Source organism: Silurus meridionalis, chromosome 24 (assembly GCF_014805685.1).
Source record: "Silurus meridionalis isolate SWU-2019-XX chromosome 24, ASM1480568v1, whole genome shotgun sequence".
In the NCBI taxonomy this organism is placed as follows: Eukaryota; Metazoa; Chordata; class Actinopteri; order Siluriformes; family Siluridae; genus Silurus; species Silurus meridionalis.
This window is the reverse complement of record NC_060907.1, coordinates 1,752,709-1,773,291: the sequence shown is the minus strand read 5'-3', so window position 1 is coordinate 1,773,291 and position 20,583 is coordinate 1,752,709. Positions and strand designations below refer to the sequence as shown.

Sequence of the window (20,583 nt, the reverse complement as noted above, 5' to 3'; positions counted from 1 at the left end):
TAGGCAGCAGATGTGTATCAATATCTGTGTCTGACATTTTCTAATATGTTCCATACATGACTTCTGACTGAATTCTGCACAGTGCATGGTGCACCTGCATCTTCTCTGGATGATTTTTGCACACTGTGCACAATGCACCTGCACTCACCAATAATGGTGTATGATATAGTGGCCAGACGGAAACCACTCTTTAATATAAGGCACATGACAGCCTGCTTGGAGTTTGCCAAAAGGCACCTGAAGGATTTTCAGACCATGAGAAACGAAATTCTCTAGTCTGATGAAACAAAGATGTCTGTAGGAAAACCAGGCACTGCTTATCACCTGGCCAATACCATCCCTACAGTAAAGCATGGTGGTGGCAGCATATAGCATCATACTGAAAAAGACTTGAGGCTGTAATTTGTACCAAATGAGCTTCAACAAAGTACTGAACAAAGGCTATGAATACTTATGTACTGTACATGTTCTTTATTTCAATTTTTTTTTATTTGTAATAAATTTGCAAAGAACATTTTACATTGTCATTATGGGGTATTACTTGACAAATTCTCAGTAAAATAATAAATTGTATTCATTTTTGGAATAAAGCTGTAACAAGATGTGGAAAAAGTGAAGCGCTGTGAATACTTTCAAGATCACTGTCATTTTCATCATTATAGCAACATATATAGGAAAATCCACAGATTTGTCCATATGTATACAATTTGAAAAATCAATACACAATTTATAATTATATAAAATTTTACTTAAAGTTACTGTGGACTTGACTCGGCAGCTAAACCAGTTTAAGGAACTTTTGGAGGTAGTGATTCAAGATGTTGTTAAGTGCACTTGTGGTTGACTCTCTCTGATCTCAGTGACAGGCACAGAGCCTTTTCCTGGATGTCATGCCAACTGGCCTGTTCGGCAATGATGTCGTTGACAGATTCCAGGAGGCCAAAAGACTGCGGCTTTCCAGCAATTTCTCCCTTTCCGCTCTAACAGGTTTGCTTGGCGGGTGCAACCCCAGCCAGGTACAAGGTCTCATTGTGAGGTTCAGTCTTACAGCCTTGACCTTAGTGCCACTCCTGGCCCCTTAGTCCTTCAACCTAGCTGTGCCCATCCATGCTAGGCAGGTATTCATCAGTTTGGCAGTGTTGTACTCTTATTCCCAAGGCAATGTTAATGCAGCTCGATGGGAAACCCTACAGGGAAACGTTTCTAAGTAACGTATTTAGCCCTGGATCACCAAGGGAACGAGACGCTGCATCTCAGGGCTACACTGCCTGCATCGCTGTGAGCACTTCCTTCCCTCTCACCACATGTGCTTTGGTAGCTTACTACGTCACACCGCCAGTGACATCATGCGCTTCCGTTGGACAGATTACACATATGATTTAGAGTGTGGTCACGCATAATTGTTCGCGAAGCATTGTTGACGCAGGGTCTCATTCCCTTTGGGAACCAGGGTTACATATGTAACTTAGAGACATTTCGTTTGGGAGGGATGCACTTAATAACAGGTCAGGATAGTAAGAATAGGAATAATAAAATTTGTTTAATGGATTCAGTTCAGATGCAGTTTTGTCACAGGCCTTTGATAATTTTTATTTACTATTTGATTCCAATAATCGAGGGTTTGAAAAATGAATGTAGAATAAGCCGAGAGCATGATTGTGTTTTTAATGTGGGTGATGTGAACAGACTTTAAACAATGTAAATTCAGGAAGGCACCTGGGCCCGATAATATAAAGGATAGATCTCTTCAGAATATAGTCGATCAATTATGACTAATATTTTATAATATTTTTGCTCTGTCTCTTCAACAATAAAACATACCTGCACATTAAAAGCAGTCTACAGTGATTCCATGCACATTTTTTTCTGTATAGACACTAGATGACTTTAGACCTGTGACACTTACACTTGTAGTTATGAATTATTAAAAAAAAATAGTAAAGAGAGAAATTATGCAATCATTCAGAGATCTCTAGAAACAATTAAATTTGCATATAGGTCTAAGTGAGGTGTAGAGGATGCAGTAGTAACTCTTTTACACTTAATACTTCAGCACTTGGATAGGTTTTAGCTGCCCTTGTACAGAGAACACAGAGAGTTAAGGTAAATGACTGAATGATTGGTGTCATTTACTGGGTCACCACAAGGTGTCCTTTCTCCTTTGTTATTTATTTTGTACACAAATGATTGTAAGAGTAGTTAAAAAAAATGCTGATAATTGTTAGTTTACAAAGTAAGGAGGACTCTGTACATGGTCCTGGGGTGAATATTTTATTATTCAGTGTCAGAATGCTTTTTTTAATGTAATGTCCATCCAAGAAGATGACTTGATTTTAACTCTTAGAGGAAATCTATTCAGCAAACATGCATTTATGGAGTGGGTATTGAGAATGTTGAAATGTACAAATATTTGGGTACTGGCCTGGATAATAAATTGTACTCTAAATACTGTTGATTTGTGTAAGAGGGGCAGAAAAGACTATATTGTTTGCAGAAACTAAGGACATTTAATGTGGATAAAACTTTCATGTGCATGTTCAGCTCTGCTAACTCCAGCTCCACCTCCTGTCTTTTACTCAATGCCACTGTCTCTAATCCATACAACATCGCAGGTCTCACCACAGTCCTATAAACTTTCCCTTTCATTCTTGCAGATACCCTACTATCAGAAATCACTCCTGTCACTCTTCTCCACCCACTCCACCCTGCCTGCACTCTTTTCTTTACTTCTCTAACATACTTTCTCGCAGACTCCTGTCTGACCTCATCCGTCAACCTGTCCATCACCACTGCAAATAGGAAAGGGCTCAGAGCCAATCCTTGATGCAGTCCAACCTCCACCCTAAACCAGTCTGTCGTTCCTACTGCACACCTCACTGCTGTCATACTGTCCTCATACATGTCCTGCACCACCCTCACATACTTATGACACACCACACACTTCCTCATACAGTACCACAACTTCTCTCTCCACCCAGTCGTACCCTTTTTCTAAATCTACAAAAACCCACAATGCAACTCCTTCTGACCTTCTCTATACTTCTCCATCTACATTCTCAAAGCAAATAATGCGAGACGGGTTAGGGTTGGGGTTAGGCTCTTCCTCGGCATGAATCGATACTATTGCTCACATATGGTCACCTTTTCTCTCAGCCTGGCTTCCACTACTCTTTCCTATAACTTCATGGTGCGACTGATCAACTTTATTCCCTTGTACTTCCTTGTTACTACAGGTCTGCACATCTCCCTTATACTTAAAGATCGGTACCAGCGCACTCCTTCTCCATTCATCAGGCATCCTCTCACCTTCCAAAATCTTGGTATGCTACCTGGTTTGAACCTCCACTGCATCTCTCTCAAACATCACGCTTCTACTAGTATGTCATCTGGTCCTAACAACTTTCCACTCTTCATCCTCCTAAATGCTGCTTTTACTTGCTCCTTACTAATCCTATCCACTTTCTGCTTTACCATCTCCACACCATCCAACCTCCTTTCTTTCTCATTTTCCTTGTTTATCAGCTCCTCAAAATATTCTCTCTTCTCAACACACTCTCCTCACTAGTCAACACATTACTATCTCCATTCTTTATTGCTCGGTATAAACCCTTTTCTCCTTCCTTCGTGTCCAACTTCTCCTACACCTTCTCTTATGCCTTTTCCTTGGCTTGCATACATCCCTCTTCACCTGCTGTCTCATCACCTTGTACTCCTGCCTATTTTTCTCATCTATCTGTCGATCAAAATTCTGTTTTCCAACCTCATTATGCTCTCCTACACTTCCTCATTCCACCAACGTTTCTGTCTTTCTTTCTATTTCCAGATGTCACACCAAGTACCTTTCTAGCTGTCTCCCTTGTCAATTTTGCAGTAGTTGCCCGATCATCCAGCACCTCTTCACCACCACCAAGCCCCTGTCTGACCTCTTCCCTAAACCTCACACTACAGTCTTCCTCCTTCAATTTCCACCATCTTATTATTCTTTAGTCCTCACTCTCCTCCTCTTCTTCTTTACTTCCAAAACCATCCTACAGACCACCATCCGATGCTGTCTATCTACACTGTCCCCTGCCAACACCTTACAGTCTCCAATCTCCTTCAGGTTGCATCTCCTACATAAAACACTGTTCACCTGTGTGCACCTTCCTCCACTCTTATGTCACCCTATGATCCTCCTTCTTCTTAAAATAAGTATTTACCATTGCCATTTCCATCCTTTTAGCAAAATCTACCACCATCTGCCCTTCCACATTTCTCTCCTTAAGACCATACTTACCCATCACCTCCTCATCACCTCTGTTTCCTTCACCTTGTGGAGCATAAGCACTGATGAAATCACCTCTTCAAATTCCAGTTTCATGTTCATCACCCTATCAGAAACTCTCTTCACCTCCACTACACTCTTACTGTACTCTTCCTTCAGAATCACCCCTACATCATTTCTCTTTACATTCACACCATGATAGAACAGTTTAAAATCCACCTCCAATGTTTCTGGCCTTACTCCCTTTCCTCTTGGTCTCCTGAACATAACATATCTACTTTTCCCCTTTTCCATCATATCAGCTCGCTCTCTCCCTTTACCAGTCATAGTACCAACATATAAAGTACCAACCCGAACCTCCACTCTCCTCCACTTCTCCTTTCCCTGCTGTCTTTGTAGACATCTTCCTCCTATCCTTCTCCTCCTTCGGCCAGCAGTAGCGCAATTTCCACTGGTACCCTGCTGGCTAACGATACATGTAATGGTCCGGTATGAAATTCTGATTTCTGATCCGTATATTTGATTTGGCACATGTTTTATGCTGGATGCCCTTTATAACACAACCCTCCCATTTATCCGACCTTGAGACCGGCACTAAGAATGCAACCCTAAAGGCTAGGTTTTGATATTCTTGTATGCTGCCAACAAATTACCTTCGGGAAACAAATAAAGACGTACTTATCTGAACTGCCGTTACAGCTCATGTGAACACTCCACCGAATCTTTCAATCGAATGATTTTTCGGAATGACAAAAAGTGCACATGTAAACATGGCGATAGACTACTTCTGCATTCTTTGCACATTCACCCTTGTAGAAATACAATAATAAAATGGACCCAATCTACCTCTGCATCACTTAGCACATGTATGTCTACCATGTTTACATTGTGCACTGCAAAATGTATGCATGCACACACTTTTTTTGCATTTACACTATAGTAATTTATAATCTTGCACATGATGAAACTGCAGACTGACTGCTCTGATAAAGCATTAGCCCTGACCTTTAAACACATAATGTAAATTTATGGTCAGTTTCTCACCCTCTACACTGATACAAAAACCCCCCTAAGTGAATGTAACAATTAACATAAGTAGAGGTGGGAAAATATTCTACTGTATAATTCACTTGAACATGTACATTCTTGATGCAGTTTTAATATAACTTCCTCTTTGTGTTTTGAAAATAACTAAAGAAAGCAGCCTGTAGATCATTTTTGTACCCTGAAACCTCACAATAAAAGCTCTTCTGTCCAGCTATAAAAGTTCATCAGTGCAAAGTTTTAATGTTGATGATAAATATGTTGTAACTTACCTATAATCAGGCAAAATTTGAAAATCAGTAGGATCTTCATTCTTCAAGTGCTGTGTTAGTCATCTGCCACTTCCTCAGTTCTCTGTCTTGGTGGCTGTGCAGTGTCTATTTGTGTAATTAAAGAGGCAGCAACATTTTCTCTGCAAAGCCCCTTAGAAAGTGCCTGAATCAGGAAGCTTTTATTGTCATTTTTACCATATATATCTTACGCTGTACACAGTAAAATGAGCCAACGTTCCTCCAGAAACCTGCTCCAGCATGTGGCCCTGTGCACAAAGTCAGCTTCAGATATGGTCAGATATGGTTTACATGGTTTGGACAGAAAGATCTTGAGTGGCCTGCTATAGAGAACTGACCTCAACCCTACTGAACACCTTTAGGATGAATGTGAATGCTGACTGCACCCCAGGTCTTCTCACCTACATCAGTACCTGCCTTTACCAACACCCTTGTGGCTGATGAACACAAATATCCATAAGCACACTTTAAATTTAGTGGAACATCTTCCCAGAAAATTGGAGAAAATTATCAGGTCAATTCAAGAAGCTTGTATTGTCATTTCAACCATATATATCTGACGCTGTACACAGTGAAATAAGACAACGTTCCTCCAGAACCCTGGTGCTACATTTAACAACACAAAGCTACATAACAGTAAATAACAGAGGTAAGTATTAATGTAAGTGTCCTCACCACATAAAGTGCATCGTGTGCAACCTGGTGCAAACAGTGCAACACAAGACAGTGCAAAAGACAACACAAGACAGTGTAGGACAAATGCACATAACACAAAATTGTGCAGCCAGTAAACCTACTGTGTATTACACAGAATTATAAAAGCATATTGCGACTAAATATGGAATGCGATGCTCAAAAAGCACACACCATCTTTATGATGTAACATACGTATATGTAACATTTCACCCAGCTAGGCTAATTGGGAATGAGGTTGGACTGTAATGTTGACACTCATGCAATGTGCAAAGCATCTATACTGCAAATCCAAGGTCGTGACCTAGGAGGTGACTTCCAAAGGTACATTTAATAAAGTCATGCAGAACAAACAATGCATAAACATCCAAAAGAGTCTTGCAATTTAGCTTCCTAAATTTAGGTGGTAAAGCATAATGCTGAGTCATTTATAGCAATTCATGTTCAGCAGGTCTGCCATCCACTACTGATGTATGAATGGATGAGCAAAGTCCACACTGGTTGTTAGTCCCTTCAATATTTGCTGCTGTATTTAGGGAGGATCACAAACTACTAAGACAACTTCGCCTGCTTGTGACCGTGGCGCCTCCCTCCTAGATGCGCTGGATGACTTCTATGCCCAATTTAAGATGCAGAACAATGATGGAGGCAAGCAAGACCACCCCTCCTCCCAGTGACCAGGTGCTGTCTATTTACAGCTGAAGTGGGAAAAAATCTATGAGTCAATGAACGATGACGATAGACAGGATTAGAAACGAGTTAATTAGAGTGACAGCACATGTAGGATGTTTTGGAGACAAGGTGAGGAAGGATCGATTGAGATGGTTTGGACATGTGCAGAGGAGGGACATGGAGTATATCAGTAGGAGAATTCTGAAGATGTAGCCACCAGGAAGGAGGTAAAGAGGAAGACCAAGGGGGAGGTTTATGGATGTGGTGAGGGAAGAAATGCAGGTGGTTGGCGTGAAAGAGGCAGATGTAAAGGACAGGGCGGTATGGAGACTTATGATCCGCCATGGAGACTCCTAATGGGAGCAGCCGAAAGAGGAAGAAGAAGTAGAAGATTTTAGCCTATACTACTAATAGCTGAAGCTGACATAAGCTAAATTTCATAAGTGAACTTTATGCACCGTATTATGCAAGATGTCATGCGGTCTCTCTGTTTTCTTCACATAACCAAGGTGTTTACCCACATAGGCAGCAGATGTGTATCAATATCTGTGTCTGACATTTTCTAATATGTTCCATACATGACTTCTGACTGAATTCTGCACAGTGCATGGTGCACCTGCACATCTTCTCTGGATGATTTTTTGCACACTGTGCACAATGCACCTGCACTCACCAATAATGGTGTATGATATAGTGGCCAGACGGAAACCACTCTTTAATATAAGGCACATGACAGCCTGCTTGGAGTTTGCCAAAAGGCACCTGAAGGATTTTCAGACCATGAGAAACGAAATTCTCTAGTCTGATGAAACAAAGATGTCTGTAGGAAAACCAGGCACTGCTTATCACCTGGCCAATACCATCCCTACAGTAAAGCATGGTGGTGGCAGCATATAGCATCATACTGAAAAAGACTTGAGGCTGTAATTTGTACCAAATGAGCTTCAACAAAGTACTGAACAAAGGCTATGAATACTTATGTACTGTACATGTTCTTTATTTCAATTTTTTTTTATTTGTAATAAATTTGCAAAGAACATTTTACATTGTCATTATGGGGTATTACTTGACAAATTCTCAGTAAAATAATAAATTGTATTCATTTTTGGAATAAAGCTGTAACAAGATGTGGAAAAAGTGAAGCGCTGTGAATACTTTCAAGATCACTGTCATTTTCATCATTATAGCAACATATATAGGAAAATCCACAGATTTGTCCATATGTATACAATTTGAAAAATCAATACACAATTTATAATTATATAAAATTTTACTTAAAGTTACATAGGAGGTGAAACAAATTGTAAAAAAACAAAGTGTAAATTCTGCAATAAGAGGTTTACATTCGGTCTATGCATAATAATGTAATTACCAATTACAATACAGAAAATGAATAATCCACAGGCCAAGAAAAATGCCTGCTGGGAAACCAGTAAACACTGTGAGAGGGTTTAAATCTTATCTACATCTTATTTGCTATTAGTGACTGTCAGATTCTGGTAAACTGAATCTGATTGATCATCAATAATAACTGAATTCTGATAGATTGATTCTGATTGGCTGGTGGTTGGGTCTGGAGTCTTGCATACAGATTCAGGTAATTTGATGTTTACTCTTGCTTGAAGAGAATTGAAATGTTGCTCATTTTCATAAACATCACTTGTCTGAAATAGAAAACAAAACTCATTAAATGTTTGTAGGTAAAATGTTTCTGAAAGTAATAATAGGAGCAAATCATTAGTTCGTACCTCTTTGGAAGATGTTACAGGGCCTGCAGGGAAATGAGAAGGAAAACAAAGTTTGGTTGTGAATTATATTTAAAGCACTGATTATAACAGTTTTGTCAAAATTTGGCATTAACCCTTTATTTTAGGAAGGAAAGTAAAGGCGGGTCCTAATTGTACAGTATGTCATTGTCTCATTAGGTTTGAGTGCTATCTTGGTGTAACTGTGTGTGTTATTATTTTGTATTTACAAAAGTTCCAGAGGTGACTGTTACTGATGATATTTAATTCTGGGTACAATCATGAGGTAAACATTTTTTTTTTTTACCTTGACATTTTCTTTTGCAGTAGATTGCTATAATCACACCAGCAATGAACACCACTGCACCTGTACTGATCAGGAGGTAGGTAGCTGAACCTGGAACATCTGTACAGGACAAAATGTTTATATACAGCTACAGAATAATGTCATGTGACAGCACAGACATTTAAATGAAGATCTAGTTCACTGTAGGTTTTTTAGTGACCGCTATGTATAATGTGTGCATTATACATAACCCAGAGGTTAGAGAAGTGTGAAGTTCTGTGTACTTGCTTTTAAATTAAACTGTAGTCTTCCTGTCAGACCTTAAAGGGTATGGCACTCACAAAATCACAATTTTAAAAAACAACTTTGTGATTATTGATTGGAATTATTTAGAATGCTTTCTGTTATTAGAAAGCTTGTACCACATGTTCATTAATAAAGAAGTCAGATGTGAGTGTCAGGCTGCCTATGATGACTTTTGGTCATTACAAGCGTTACAAATCCACCAGTGCATGCGCAACCTTCCCACTTCCTGCCTTTCCAAATTCATACTGTCACTAGTAGGATGGAGTCTTTCTGATCAAGCAGGCTGAGGAAGGACAGCAAGTTTCTGTGTCTGCATCAAGGACATTACAAGGGCCTGAGCTAAATTACTTCATCATGACTGAAGTGTATGCTATGGGGTGGTATCAGCAGATTTCTTAGGAATTTGAATGATGTTGTGGTTTTGAAGCATGGTGGTACGATAGCCTGGCTCAGGGACGTGATTTGATTTATTTAACAGTAGACCCTTTGAGTTTTCTATACATATATTTATTATGTCTGTGAGGCAAATATTCACTGAGATTCAGGGTGTTATATTTGGGTGTCTGTGAAGAGAGGAGACAAAGAAGGCAGAAAGCACCCCCTGTCTGTTCTGTTGTTATTATGAGTGTGCCCAAAAAAAAAATAGACCCTTCACAGATTGAAATGATTTATTGCTCTTATGTGTTTGATCAAAAAAGACAGTGTAATTTAAGCTCATTTGGGCATTATCAAGTAAAATGCCACAAACATGCCGGTTGTCACTGATTACTGGGAGTAAAACAAAGTGTAGTTTATTTATCTTTAAGAGACAAACAGAGGATATTAAAAAAACTGGGGTGCAGGAAATGAATAAACTTAGCTGTAGCGATCTTCACAAGAAGCGCAACGTTGAAATAAATTTGCATTTGGACAGCCCTAATGAATATGTTAATACAAAACAAATTAAAAATGTTGAACTCTAATGAATGTATCCAGGATGAAAATCCACCATATAGAACACAAACAGAGAAAAGATGATTGTGATCAGGAATGTCTGTGTTCTCAGTCATGTTTACATCTCTGACTTCCTCTGTCTCATCCACGGTAACCTCACATTTCTTGTTGCCATCTGCCTGCTTATTCTGAGTTTCTCAAACTAGTCTACTTCTGTGGTGTGAGATCCAGGAAAGATACACCAGTGTTCTCTTTCAGGATCTCCAGCTGCACTTGCTGAGGCAGAGCAGCGCTCCAGTTCCTGGGGCTCACAATAGACTGCGCAGAAGGTTTTGAGACAGGCTTGACCCTTTCTCCAACCTTACCTGCCTGGTGCAGCTCCTGTTCACAGACTTTGGAAGCACGCCTTTCAACGTTCCATTGATAAGCTGGATCTAGCATTGCCAGCCGATGAGCAGAAAGCCCCTCCATCCAGCAAATTCGACGAGCGCTTTCTACTTCCAGTGTCACAACCTCTACCTTCGGGTCTTCCTTGGGGTTGACCTTCAGTGGGACACTTTGAACATGAGCTGCATCAGCTGCAGCTGCCCAAATCACCTTTTTTTGCCTGACCAGAAGATCTTGAGGGTGCACTTCCATTTCAAGGTACACTATAGGGAGGGTTATCACAACACTGGGACAAAAGCCTTGTCCAGACTCTTTAATCAACATTCTGTGGGCTCTGCACCTTGCCTGAGTGTCAGCTACCACCACTGTACAGACCTACCACACTTCCTTTTAGCCTAACTTAATCACATGTTACACATATACACATATATGATCACAAATGTTAAGCTCAGTAGCTCCTACTTTTATACCAAAGACTGTAGAAAGAACATTTACTTATAATCTTATACTCCAGTACTCGTGTTAGTTCTCACTCTCCGGTGTTCTGTGTTGTTGAAAGATTTATGATCAAACACTTGATGTCACCCAAATGAGGATGGGTTTCCCTTTTGAGTCTGGTTCCTCTTAAGGTTTCTTCCTCATTACATCTAAGGGAGTTTTTCCTTGTCATAGTCGCCATGTCTTGCTCATCAGGGATAAATACACACCGTTCACCTTAACTTTTGATTTCTGTAAAGCTGCTTTAAGGCAATGTCTGTTGTGAAAAGCGCTATACAAATAAACTTGACTTGACATATGATTTATTATAGTATGAATGTACAGTATTTCACATTGTATTCAGACCATGTGAAGATGTGCATTCAGTCAGACTGTGAGACTGTATTTTTCACTTACTTTGAAGTGGAGTTCTACTTTATTTAGAGCTGTTGAAATTATTTATATAAATGTAATTGAAAACATGAATGCACAATTAATTAATCATTTTAATAAAGTAGCAGACCCTTAAATGATGTCAAATAACACTGCTGGGTTTTAGTTCCTATTTTAAATGTGTGAATATAAGTGTGAAAGCAGCTCAGTGTACAGCATTATCTTAGACTTTTTTACAGTATGGATGTAAGGTCTACACAGCACTGGATGAGGGAGCGGTGGTTTGGGGTTGAGTCTTGTTTAACGGAGTAATTAAAAAAGATTTAAAAAAAAACGTTCTTACTTGTAGCTGGAGGTGTCTCAGAATGCACTGATGGACTTGTGATATTTGTTGAAGCAGAGTATGTGGTGTGTGTAGACTGTGAGACAGTACTGTTGGCAAGATGATCTGGGAGAAGAGAACCAGGTTTAAGATACAGTCCAGGCTCAGCTTTACACAGTTACAAGTTTAGAATTCACAGTTTAATCTTCATTTATTAATTTGCACTTTGACAGCCCTAATGAATATATTAATACAAAACAAAATAAAAATGTTGTTCTCTAATGAATGTATCCAGGCTGAAAATCCACCATATAGAACACAAGCAGAAAATAGATGATGGTGATCAGGAATGTCTGTGTTTTCATCCATGTTTACATCACTGAACTCCGTCTGTCTTATAGATAGATAGATAGATAGATAGATAGATAGATAGATAGATAGATAGATAGATAGATAGATAGATAGATAGATAGATAGATAGATAGATAGATAGATAGATAGATAGATAGATAGATAAATTAAGTAATTAAGAAAAATGTGCAGAAATGAAAGGTTACAAGATCACAAGATTATGGCATTAAGGAGTAGCAAGCTGAATAAACAGTCTACTATATATAAAAAATATATATATATAAATATATACACATACATTATATACACAAATGAATGTGAAATGTTGGGCAGAATGTACAGTAATGATAAATATACATACAGATATAAAAAGTGCAGATGTACTGAGGAGTGAAAAAGATATAATATGTAGTATGTACATGTATTGTACAGAGGTTATATACAGTCATTTGTTTGTGTTTGTTTTGTAGTGATTTAGCGGTGTAGTGTTGAGTTCAGTAATGTGATGGTGGATGGAAAAAAGCTGTCCCTGAACCTGCTGGTTCTGGTGCGTAAGTTCCTGTATCTCCTTCGTGATGGAAGGAGGTTAAACAGTTTATGACTGGGATGTGAAGAGTCCTTGATGATGCTGTGAGCTCTGCGCAGACATCTGCTGTGGTGAAGGTGTTCAATGGCAGGTAGTTGGGTGCCAGTGATGCGTTGGGTGGTTTTGACCACCCTTTGCAGTGCTTTACGTTCACACACAGTGGAGCCTCCGTACCATACAGTGATGGAGTTGGTCAGGATGCTCTCAATGATGCAGCGGTAGAAGCTCGTTAAAATCCCCGGGGACAGATGAGATTTCTTGAGACTTCTAAAGAAGTACAGGCGTTGTTGTTCTTTTTTATTACCAGAGCTGACGTGTTCTGCTGCCAGGACAGATCCTCAGAGATGTGAACTCCCAGGAACTTAAAGCTGGAGACTCGCTCTACCTCGGTTCCATTGATGTTGACTGGTAGATGTCTCCCGCTGTTGGATTTCGGAAGTCCACAATGAGCTCTTTGGTCTTTGTGGCGTTGAGAGTCAGGTTGTTGGTGGCACACCATGCTGCCAGATTACGGATCTCTTCCCTGTAGGCCGATTCGTCGTTGTTTTCGATCTGGCCGACCACGGTGGTGTCATCTGCATACTTGATGAATCCACGTTAACCTCCTATTTATTGTTGCCATCTGCCTTGCTCATTCTGAGCTTTTTAAACTAGTTTACCTCTGTGGTGTGAGAGCCAGGAAATGATACACCAGTGTTCCCTTTTAGGAACTCGAGCTGCATCGCAACGCTTTGGGAACGCGTCCATACTCTCCACGTTCTGAATAACATGTGTTCATGAAGCGCTCTGTGTGTATTTTATGTCTATTGTTTGTCAAATTGTTTGTCAAAAATGAAGGCATTGAAAAAGGCTAAGCACACTTTCCAGTTTTGTATTCCTCCCCGCCCTGACTCTATCATGGGGGTTCCACACAACCTTTGTGTGTCTTGCCTGGAAGCAGAGCATGATATGTCCAATTTCAAGGGAGCTGACTGCAAGTACTGCATTCACTTGTCAATGTGACCGCTCTGCTCCCGAATGGCACTCTTCAAAGAGGGTGCCCTAACTCCTCGCGGTTCTGGTCCTGCACTTGCTGTGACAGAGCAGCGCTCCAGTTCCTGGGGCTCACAAATGGACTGGTGCAAAAGGTTTTGAGACGGGCTTGACTCTTTCTCCAACCTCACCTGCCCGGTCCAGCTGCTGTTCATAGGCTTTGAAAGCACGCCTTTCAACGTTCCATTGATAAGCTGGATCTAGCATTGCCAGCCAATGAGCAGAAAGCTCCTCCATCCAGCAAATTTGACGAGCGCTTTCTACTTCCAGCATCACAAGCTCTACTTTGCAGTCTTCTTGGGGTCCACCAAGGTGTCCAGGTCCTGGGTGAAGCCTTTCTCGGCCTGACCCTTTAGCCCCAAGACAGCATTATACTCTAATGTCATGGGGTTTAGGCATCACAGTTATAGAGCAATTCCCTGGGTTGAAGAGATGCTAGCAAGCGATCTCTCCCTGGGCATCGGTTCTTCCCTTAAGAAATCTCTGACAGGGATAGGGCTGTGCAGCTGGACATCCCCCTCTCACCTTCTGGCCTATTCAGCGACTTCATTAATTTGGTAGTCGAAAGGATCAGGAGATGAAGACAATCGCAGGCCATCCAGTGGTATCTTCCACACCGCTTTAATGGGGCTGCTCAGCTTTCTCAATTACAGAGAACCACCTAGGTGTCATATGGGATTCGATTCTTATGTCCCTCAGTATTTGTACTTTATTACTTCTCACCTCTGCGTAAATCCCCTACCTGGAATAATGACAGGTCTTGCAGCTTTACTTGGGTTGACCTTCAGTGGGACACTGAACATCAGCTGCAGCTGCCCAAATTACCTTTTTTTTTTTTTGCCTGACCAGAAGATCTTGAGGGTGCACTTCCATTTCAAGGTACACTATAGGAAGGGTTATCACAACACTGGGACAAAAGCCTTGTCCAGACTCTTTAATCAACATCCTGTGGGCTCTGCACCTTGCCTGAGTGTCAGCTACCACCACTGTACAGACCTACCACACTTCCTTTTAGCCTAACTTGGTCACATGTTACACATATGATTTAATATAGTATGAATGTACAGTGTATTCAGACCATGTGAAGATGTGCATTCAATCAGACTGTGTGTCTGTATTTTTTCACTTATTTTGAAGTGGAGTTCTACATTATTTAGAGCTGTTGAAATTATTTATATAAATGTAATTGAAAACATTTATACACAATTAATTAATAATTTGAATAAAGTAGCAGACCCTTAAATGATGTCAAATAACACTGCTGGGTTTCAGTTACTATTTTAAATGTGTGAATATAAGTGTGAAAGCAGTTTAGTGTGCTTTGCTTTACAAAATGTGCACTTGCTTTAAAACTAAGCTGGCGAACTGAGAGGGTTACAAAATTAACATTTCATTTCATTCATGGTTGTTGTTTTTTGACATACAACGAATTGTGTAATTATTACTGATAACACCAACATGCTAAAGCAATTACATGAGTTATTATAAACAAAAAGCAATTCTAATGATCAGAGGATGATATGATCAAATGGCAAAGGTTGATGCTTGGACAGCATTATCTTAGACTTTTTTACAGTATGGGTGTAAGGTCTACACAGCACTGAATGAGGGAGTGGTGGTTTGAGATTGAGTCTTGCTTAACCGAGTAACTGAAAAAACATCAAGAAAAAGTTCTTACCTGTAGCTGGAGGAGTCTCAGCATGCACTGATGGACTCGTGATATTTGTTGAAGCAGAGTATGTGGTAGACTGTGAGACAGTACTGTTGGCAGGATCATCTGAGAGAACAGAAACAGGATTAGGATACAATCCAGGTTACAGGTTTGAGATTCACAGTTTGATCTTCATTTATCAGTTTTATCGATCCTCCTTAAATCACCAAATGCCTTCATGGCACTGCTCATTTATATTAAACCAAAACCAAATCTTTACCATAAAACTCAACATAATATAAAGTCTCTAATGTGTAACGCTCACCCAGTTTAACCAGCAGTCGAAGCTTTGTGTAAATATCTGTTGTTGGCCATGCTCGCTCAATCCCACACCAGTAAGTGCCCTCATCCTGTGCTCTCAGATCAGTGATGGTGATGGTGAAGATTTTGGCTGTTGTGTCGTCATACAGAGAGAATCTCGTGTCTTTAGCAGGAGATCCAGATTTAACCCAAACATGCTCCCAGGCAGTACATTTACCTCTGCAGATATATTTCTTGTATGTTTCATATCCAGGATCATAGGGACATTTAATCTGAAATGATCTTCCTCTGTATCCAGTTATTGTAGTTACAGCATCAGATCCAGCTGGAGAATGAAACAGAGTGGAATAAAATGTGATTCAGGATGATGATGCAACATTTAACACCAAATAAAGCTCAGGCTACAGAAAAATTTAAATGCATGCACTGCAGCGAGTGTAAGAGGAGCTACAAAAGCTATACACAGATTACCAATATAGATTTTTTAAATAACAATCAGAAAAACATATTTTTAAAACAGCATACATGTAAGAAAACAGGGTTATCTGCTTTTTCTACCCCAGAGAAAATTATGATCTCATATTTTGCATTTAACCACAATAACCAAAGAAATGAAATTGCAAGGTGACTGCATGAATAAAGCCTTAGCCCTGACCTTTACTGTATAGTTATAGACAGTCTCAAAAACTTATTTTTAGTGTAGGTTATAATGAAAATAAGTAGAGACAAATAAATGTTTCCATATAAAGGTAACTTGAACAACTTGCACTTGCATCTTTTACTTTCTCAGTAATTTCTGAACCCTGGAACCTCATGATAAAAGTTCAGTCTAGCTATGAAAGTCCATCACTGCAGAGGGTTAACGTTGATGATGAATATGTCGAAGTGTTTTTACTCACCTATAATCAGGCAGAAGCTAAAAATAAGGACGATCTTCATTCTAAGTGTTGTGTTAGTCATCTTCCACCTCTCACTGTCTCTGCCTGGGTGACTGTGCAGGGTCTATTTGTGTAGTGAAAGAAACAGTGACGTCTTGTTTACAAGCCCCTCAGGAAGTGCCTGGGTGGGCCGTACATTTCACCTTCAAAGGCCTTCAGTGGTGTCCTACCTGAAACACTCCTCATAATACCATCAGTATGACATCACGGTTATAGAAACCAACAGTATTATAGAGAAGTGCAGTAGAACAGAGCGCTCATACAGTGAGAATGAATGACATTACTGAAGCAAGAAACTTGTTATTAAAGATGTTGTTAACTTTCAGATAATTGTGAAGGCCTTAAGGCAGATTTATTTGACTCTGGGAACGCATGATAGCTAAAATCTGATTGGATAGAAACTCAAACATAAACATAAATGTCTGGATGCAGGGCAGAAAACTGACAGAAAAATTAGGAAATGAAGAAACTTAATGGGATTAATTAAATACATGTTTATGTAACAAATATATTAAAACAAAAGTCAGTGATTCTGCCAGTATTTAGACCAACAGAGAAGGCCTTGCTGGCCCTGATGGCCAACCACTGGTAAACTGTATTCTCAATTGTGGGTTTCATTTCCTCTTAGTTTGTGGTACTTCTCTTAGTTTATGTACTTGTGGTACATAAGATAATCTTTTATATAAATGTTTTTAAATATAACTGGGTGGTAGTTAAAAGCATTAGTTCATGTACTCTACTGGACTCTACTGGTCTATTTGTTGAGATTAAGATATGGGGCCTTTAAGAAAAACTGGGTGATGTCAGTACATGTGCATGTGTGATGATGCACATAAGCAAGTGAATCATGAATTGAAATGGTGATAGGCTTCATGTGGAGTGATTTACATTTAAATAATTAATTATCATCCATGTATACAATAAAGTGACATTTTTGGATAGGGTTGCAAAATCGCTGTTAAATATTTGGTATTTATTCCATTTGGTTCTGAAATGTTCCTCTGATTCTGTGGCTGATGTGAAGGAGGCATTGAGGGTGGCATTTTGAAGGGGTCCAGGATCATTCTCTTAAGCAGAAATTGTGTAAATTTGTATGTACCCACTGATTGTTGTCTGAGATAAAACACAGTTGTCTCATAAATCCATATTCTATTAACAACCCCCAAAAAAAAAAATAAATAAAAATAAACTGAACATATATACAGTTTAAATGAAAATTATGGCCATTTTTGATGGCTGCAACATATCTATATAGTTTTCCTAGGGTAGCTTTGGAGTTCCCCCGAGAACACTGCGGGTTGGTCCACCCCAATGGCCTTTTGTGCGGTTCTATAACCTAGACCGCAGTCACACTCTTGGCCCCTCAGTCTTTCTCTAGCTGTGGTGACAGACACACACTAGGCAGCTCGAGTTCCTGAAAGGGAACGTCTCTAGGTTACGTATGTAACCCTAGTTCCCTGAGGTGAAAATGCTCTACCACCTTTAGTGGACTTTGCTATTCTACGAACTACTAGAAGCCCAGAGTTTTGAGATCTTAGGGAGCATGGCGGATTGTAGCGTGTTAAAAGACTGGATAGATACATGGGAGCCAAACCATTTAGTGCTTTATAGGTGAGAAGTAATAGTTTGTAGTCTATTCGAAACTTAACAGGAAGCCAATGTAGGGACGATAAGATCGGGGTTATGTGATCATATTTTCTTGCCCTTGTAAGAACTCTGGCTGCTGCATTCTGGACTAACTGAAGCTTGTTTAATAATGATGCAGGACATCCACCTAGTAACGCATTACAGTAGTCTATTCTGGAGGTCATGAACGCATGGACGAGCTTCTCTGCATCGGATATGGACAACATATTTCTTAGCTTAGAAATATTTCTAAGGTGAAAGAAGGCTGTTTTTGTAACTTGGCTGATATGATTTTTGAAAGACAAGTCGCTGTCTAAAATAACACCCAGGTCTTTTACTGTTGAACTAGTGGTTACAGAACATCCGTCTAAATGCAGGTTGAGATGCTGGAGCGACTGTATACTAGTTTTTGGGCCAATGAGCAAAATCTCAGTCTTATCAGAATTTAAAAGTAGAAAGTTATGGGTCATCCAATCTCTTATTTCCTTAACACACTCAGTTATCTGGGTTAATTGAGCAAGGGCGAGACTGGAGGCCCCCCAGGTGGTTGATGTACGAGACCACCGCAGTATTGTCCGCGCGGATCAACACATAGCAATCTCTAAGGACTGGGAGGAAGTGTTGTAACCCCAACAACACTGCCAGCATCTCCCGGAAACCTATGTGCCACAAGAGATGTGGGCCGCTCCACAGACCCTGGGCGGAGTGGCCACTCATGACCGCTCCCCACCCCGTCGTTAGCGTTACGCGACGACAAGGAGTCCCTAAAACCGGGCCTCGAGACAGAACGTAGGGTTCCACCATACAACCAAGGCTCAAAGGGCACACCGTGAGACCTTGATGTGACGATATAGACTCCCCCAGGGGGAGAACCCTTCTGCCCCGGAGCCACCACCGGAGGGGCCACATGCGGAAAAAGCCGAGTGGAAATACACTGGACGCTGCCGACATGAGACCCAGCAGCCTCTGGAACTGCCTCACAGTGACTAGGTGGCCTGCCCCTACCCTCCTGACTGCAGTGAGGATGACTACAAACCGGAAGAGAACCGTGCCCGCAACTCGGCCGAGTCCCACACCACGCCGAGAAAGTGGCCCTCCGCGCTGGGAAAAGTACACACTACCCGGCGTCTCAGTCTGAACCCCAGTACCTTCATGCAGGCGAGAACAGCATCTCAATGCCGAACCGCCAGCTGCTCAAACGAGCCAACATCAACCAATCGTTGATATAATACAGAATGCGGAAGCCCTGAAGCCGCAGTGGGGTCAGTGCCGTGTTCACGCACTCTGTGAAGGCACGGGCAAAGAATAAGAAGAGTCGACTGCAGTATGCCAAAAGTCATGTGGACAAACCACAGAAGTTTTGGGATAGTGTTCTGTGGACTGATGAAACAAAATTAGAACTGTTTGGGCCCATGGATCAACGCTATGTTTGGAGGAGGAAGAACAAGGCCTATGAAGAAAAGAACACCTTGCCTACTGTGAAGCATGGCGGGGGTCAATCATGCTTTGGGGCTGTTTTGCTTCTGCAGGTACTGGGAAGCTTCAGCGTGTGCAAGGTACCATGAATTCTCTTCAGTACCAGGAGATATTGGATGACAATGTGATGCAGTCCGTCACAAACCTGAGGCTTGGAAGGCGTTGGACCTTTCAACAGGACAATGATCCCAAGCATACCTCCAAGTCCACTAGAGCATGGTTGCAGATTAAAGGCTGGAACATTTTGAAGTGGCCATCGCAGTCACCAGACTTAAATCCGATTGAGAACCTCTGGTGGGACTTAAAGAAAGCAGTTGCAGTGCGCAAGCCTAAGAATGTGACTGAACTGGAAGCTTTTGCCCATGATGAATGGGCGAAGATACCGTAGATCGCTGCAAGACACTTGTGTCAAGCTATGCTTCACGTTTAAAAGCTGTTATAACTGTAAAGGATGTTGTACTAAGTACTAAGATTGAATGTCACTTGGGGTTGAATAAAACTGATAATGATGTGAGCTCAGAAAAGACATTTGTGGTTATTTCATTATAAATGTTATGTTATATTTGTCTGACCTACACGTGCCTCTTTGATTTAATTGTAAGCAGGATGACTGAATGATCATAATCAATGTCAAACCGACCAAAACAATCAATTTCAGTGGGGGTTGAATAATTTTTAACACAACTGTATGTAACCCTAGTTCCCTGAGGTGAAAATGCTCTACCACCTTTAGTGGACTTTGCTATTCTACGAACTACTAGAAGCCCAGAGTTTTGAGATCTTAGGGAGC

At 40.6% G+C, this 20,583-nt stretch overlaps 1 protein-coding gene across 5 annotated transcripts in view; it reads right to left on the bottom strand.

Annotated features, from left to right (window-relative positions):
• The window catches only part of LOC124378402 (CMRF35-like molecule 5), a 129,226-nt gene that overhangs the window by 101,669 nt on the left and 6,974 nt on the right, over window positions 1–20,583 (bottom strand). For 2 of the 5 annotated variants that reach the window (XM_046838081.1, XM_046838080.1), the window contains 7 exons: window positions 16,653–16,755; window positions 15,758–16,078; window positions 15,460–15,558; window positions 11,834–11,938; window positions 9,016–9,114; window positions 8,712–8,734; window positions 8,026–8,627 (listed from right to left, as the gene is read on the bottom strand). In XM_046838081.1, the coding sequence (XP_046694037.1) occupies window positions 8,433–8,627; window positions 8,712–8,734; window positions 9,016–9,114; window positions 11,834–11,938; window positions 15,460–15,558; window positions 15,758–16,078; window positions 16,653–16,755 (945 nt within the window). In that variant the 3' untranslated portion in view covers window positions 8,026–8,432. Of the gene's footprint in view, window positions 1–8,025; window positions 8,628–8,711; window positions 8,735–9,015; window positions 9,115–11,833; window positions 11,939–15,459; window positions 15,559–15,757; window positions 16,079–16,652; window positions 16,756–20,583 lie in introns of those variants that run through there. The other 3 variants (XM_046838084.1, XM_046838083.1, XM_046838082.1) reach the window with 2 other exon arrangements.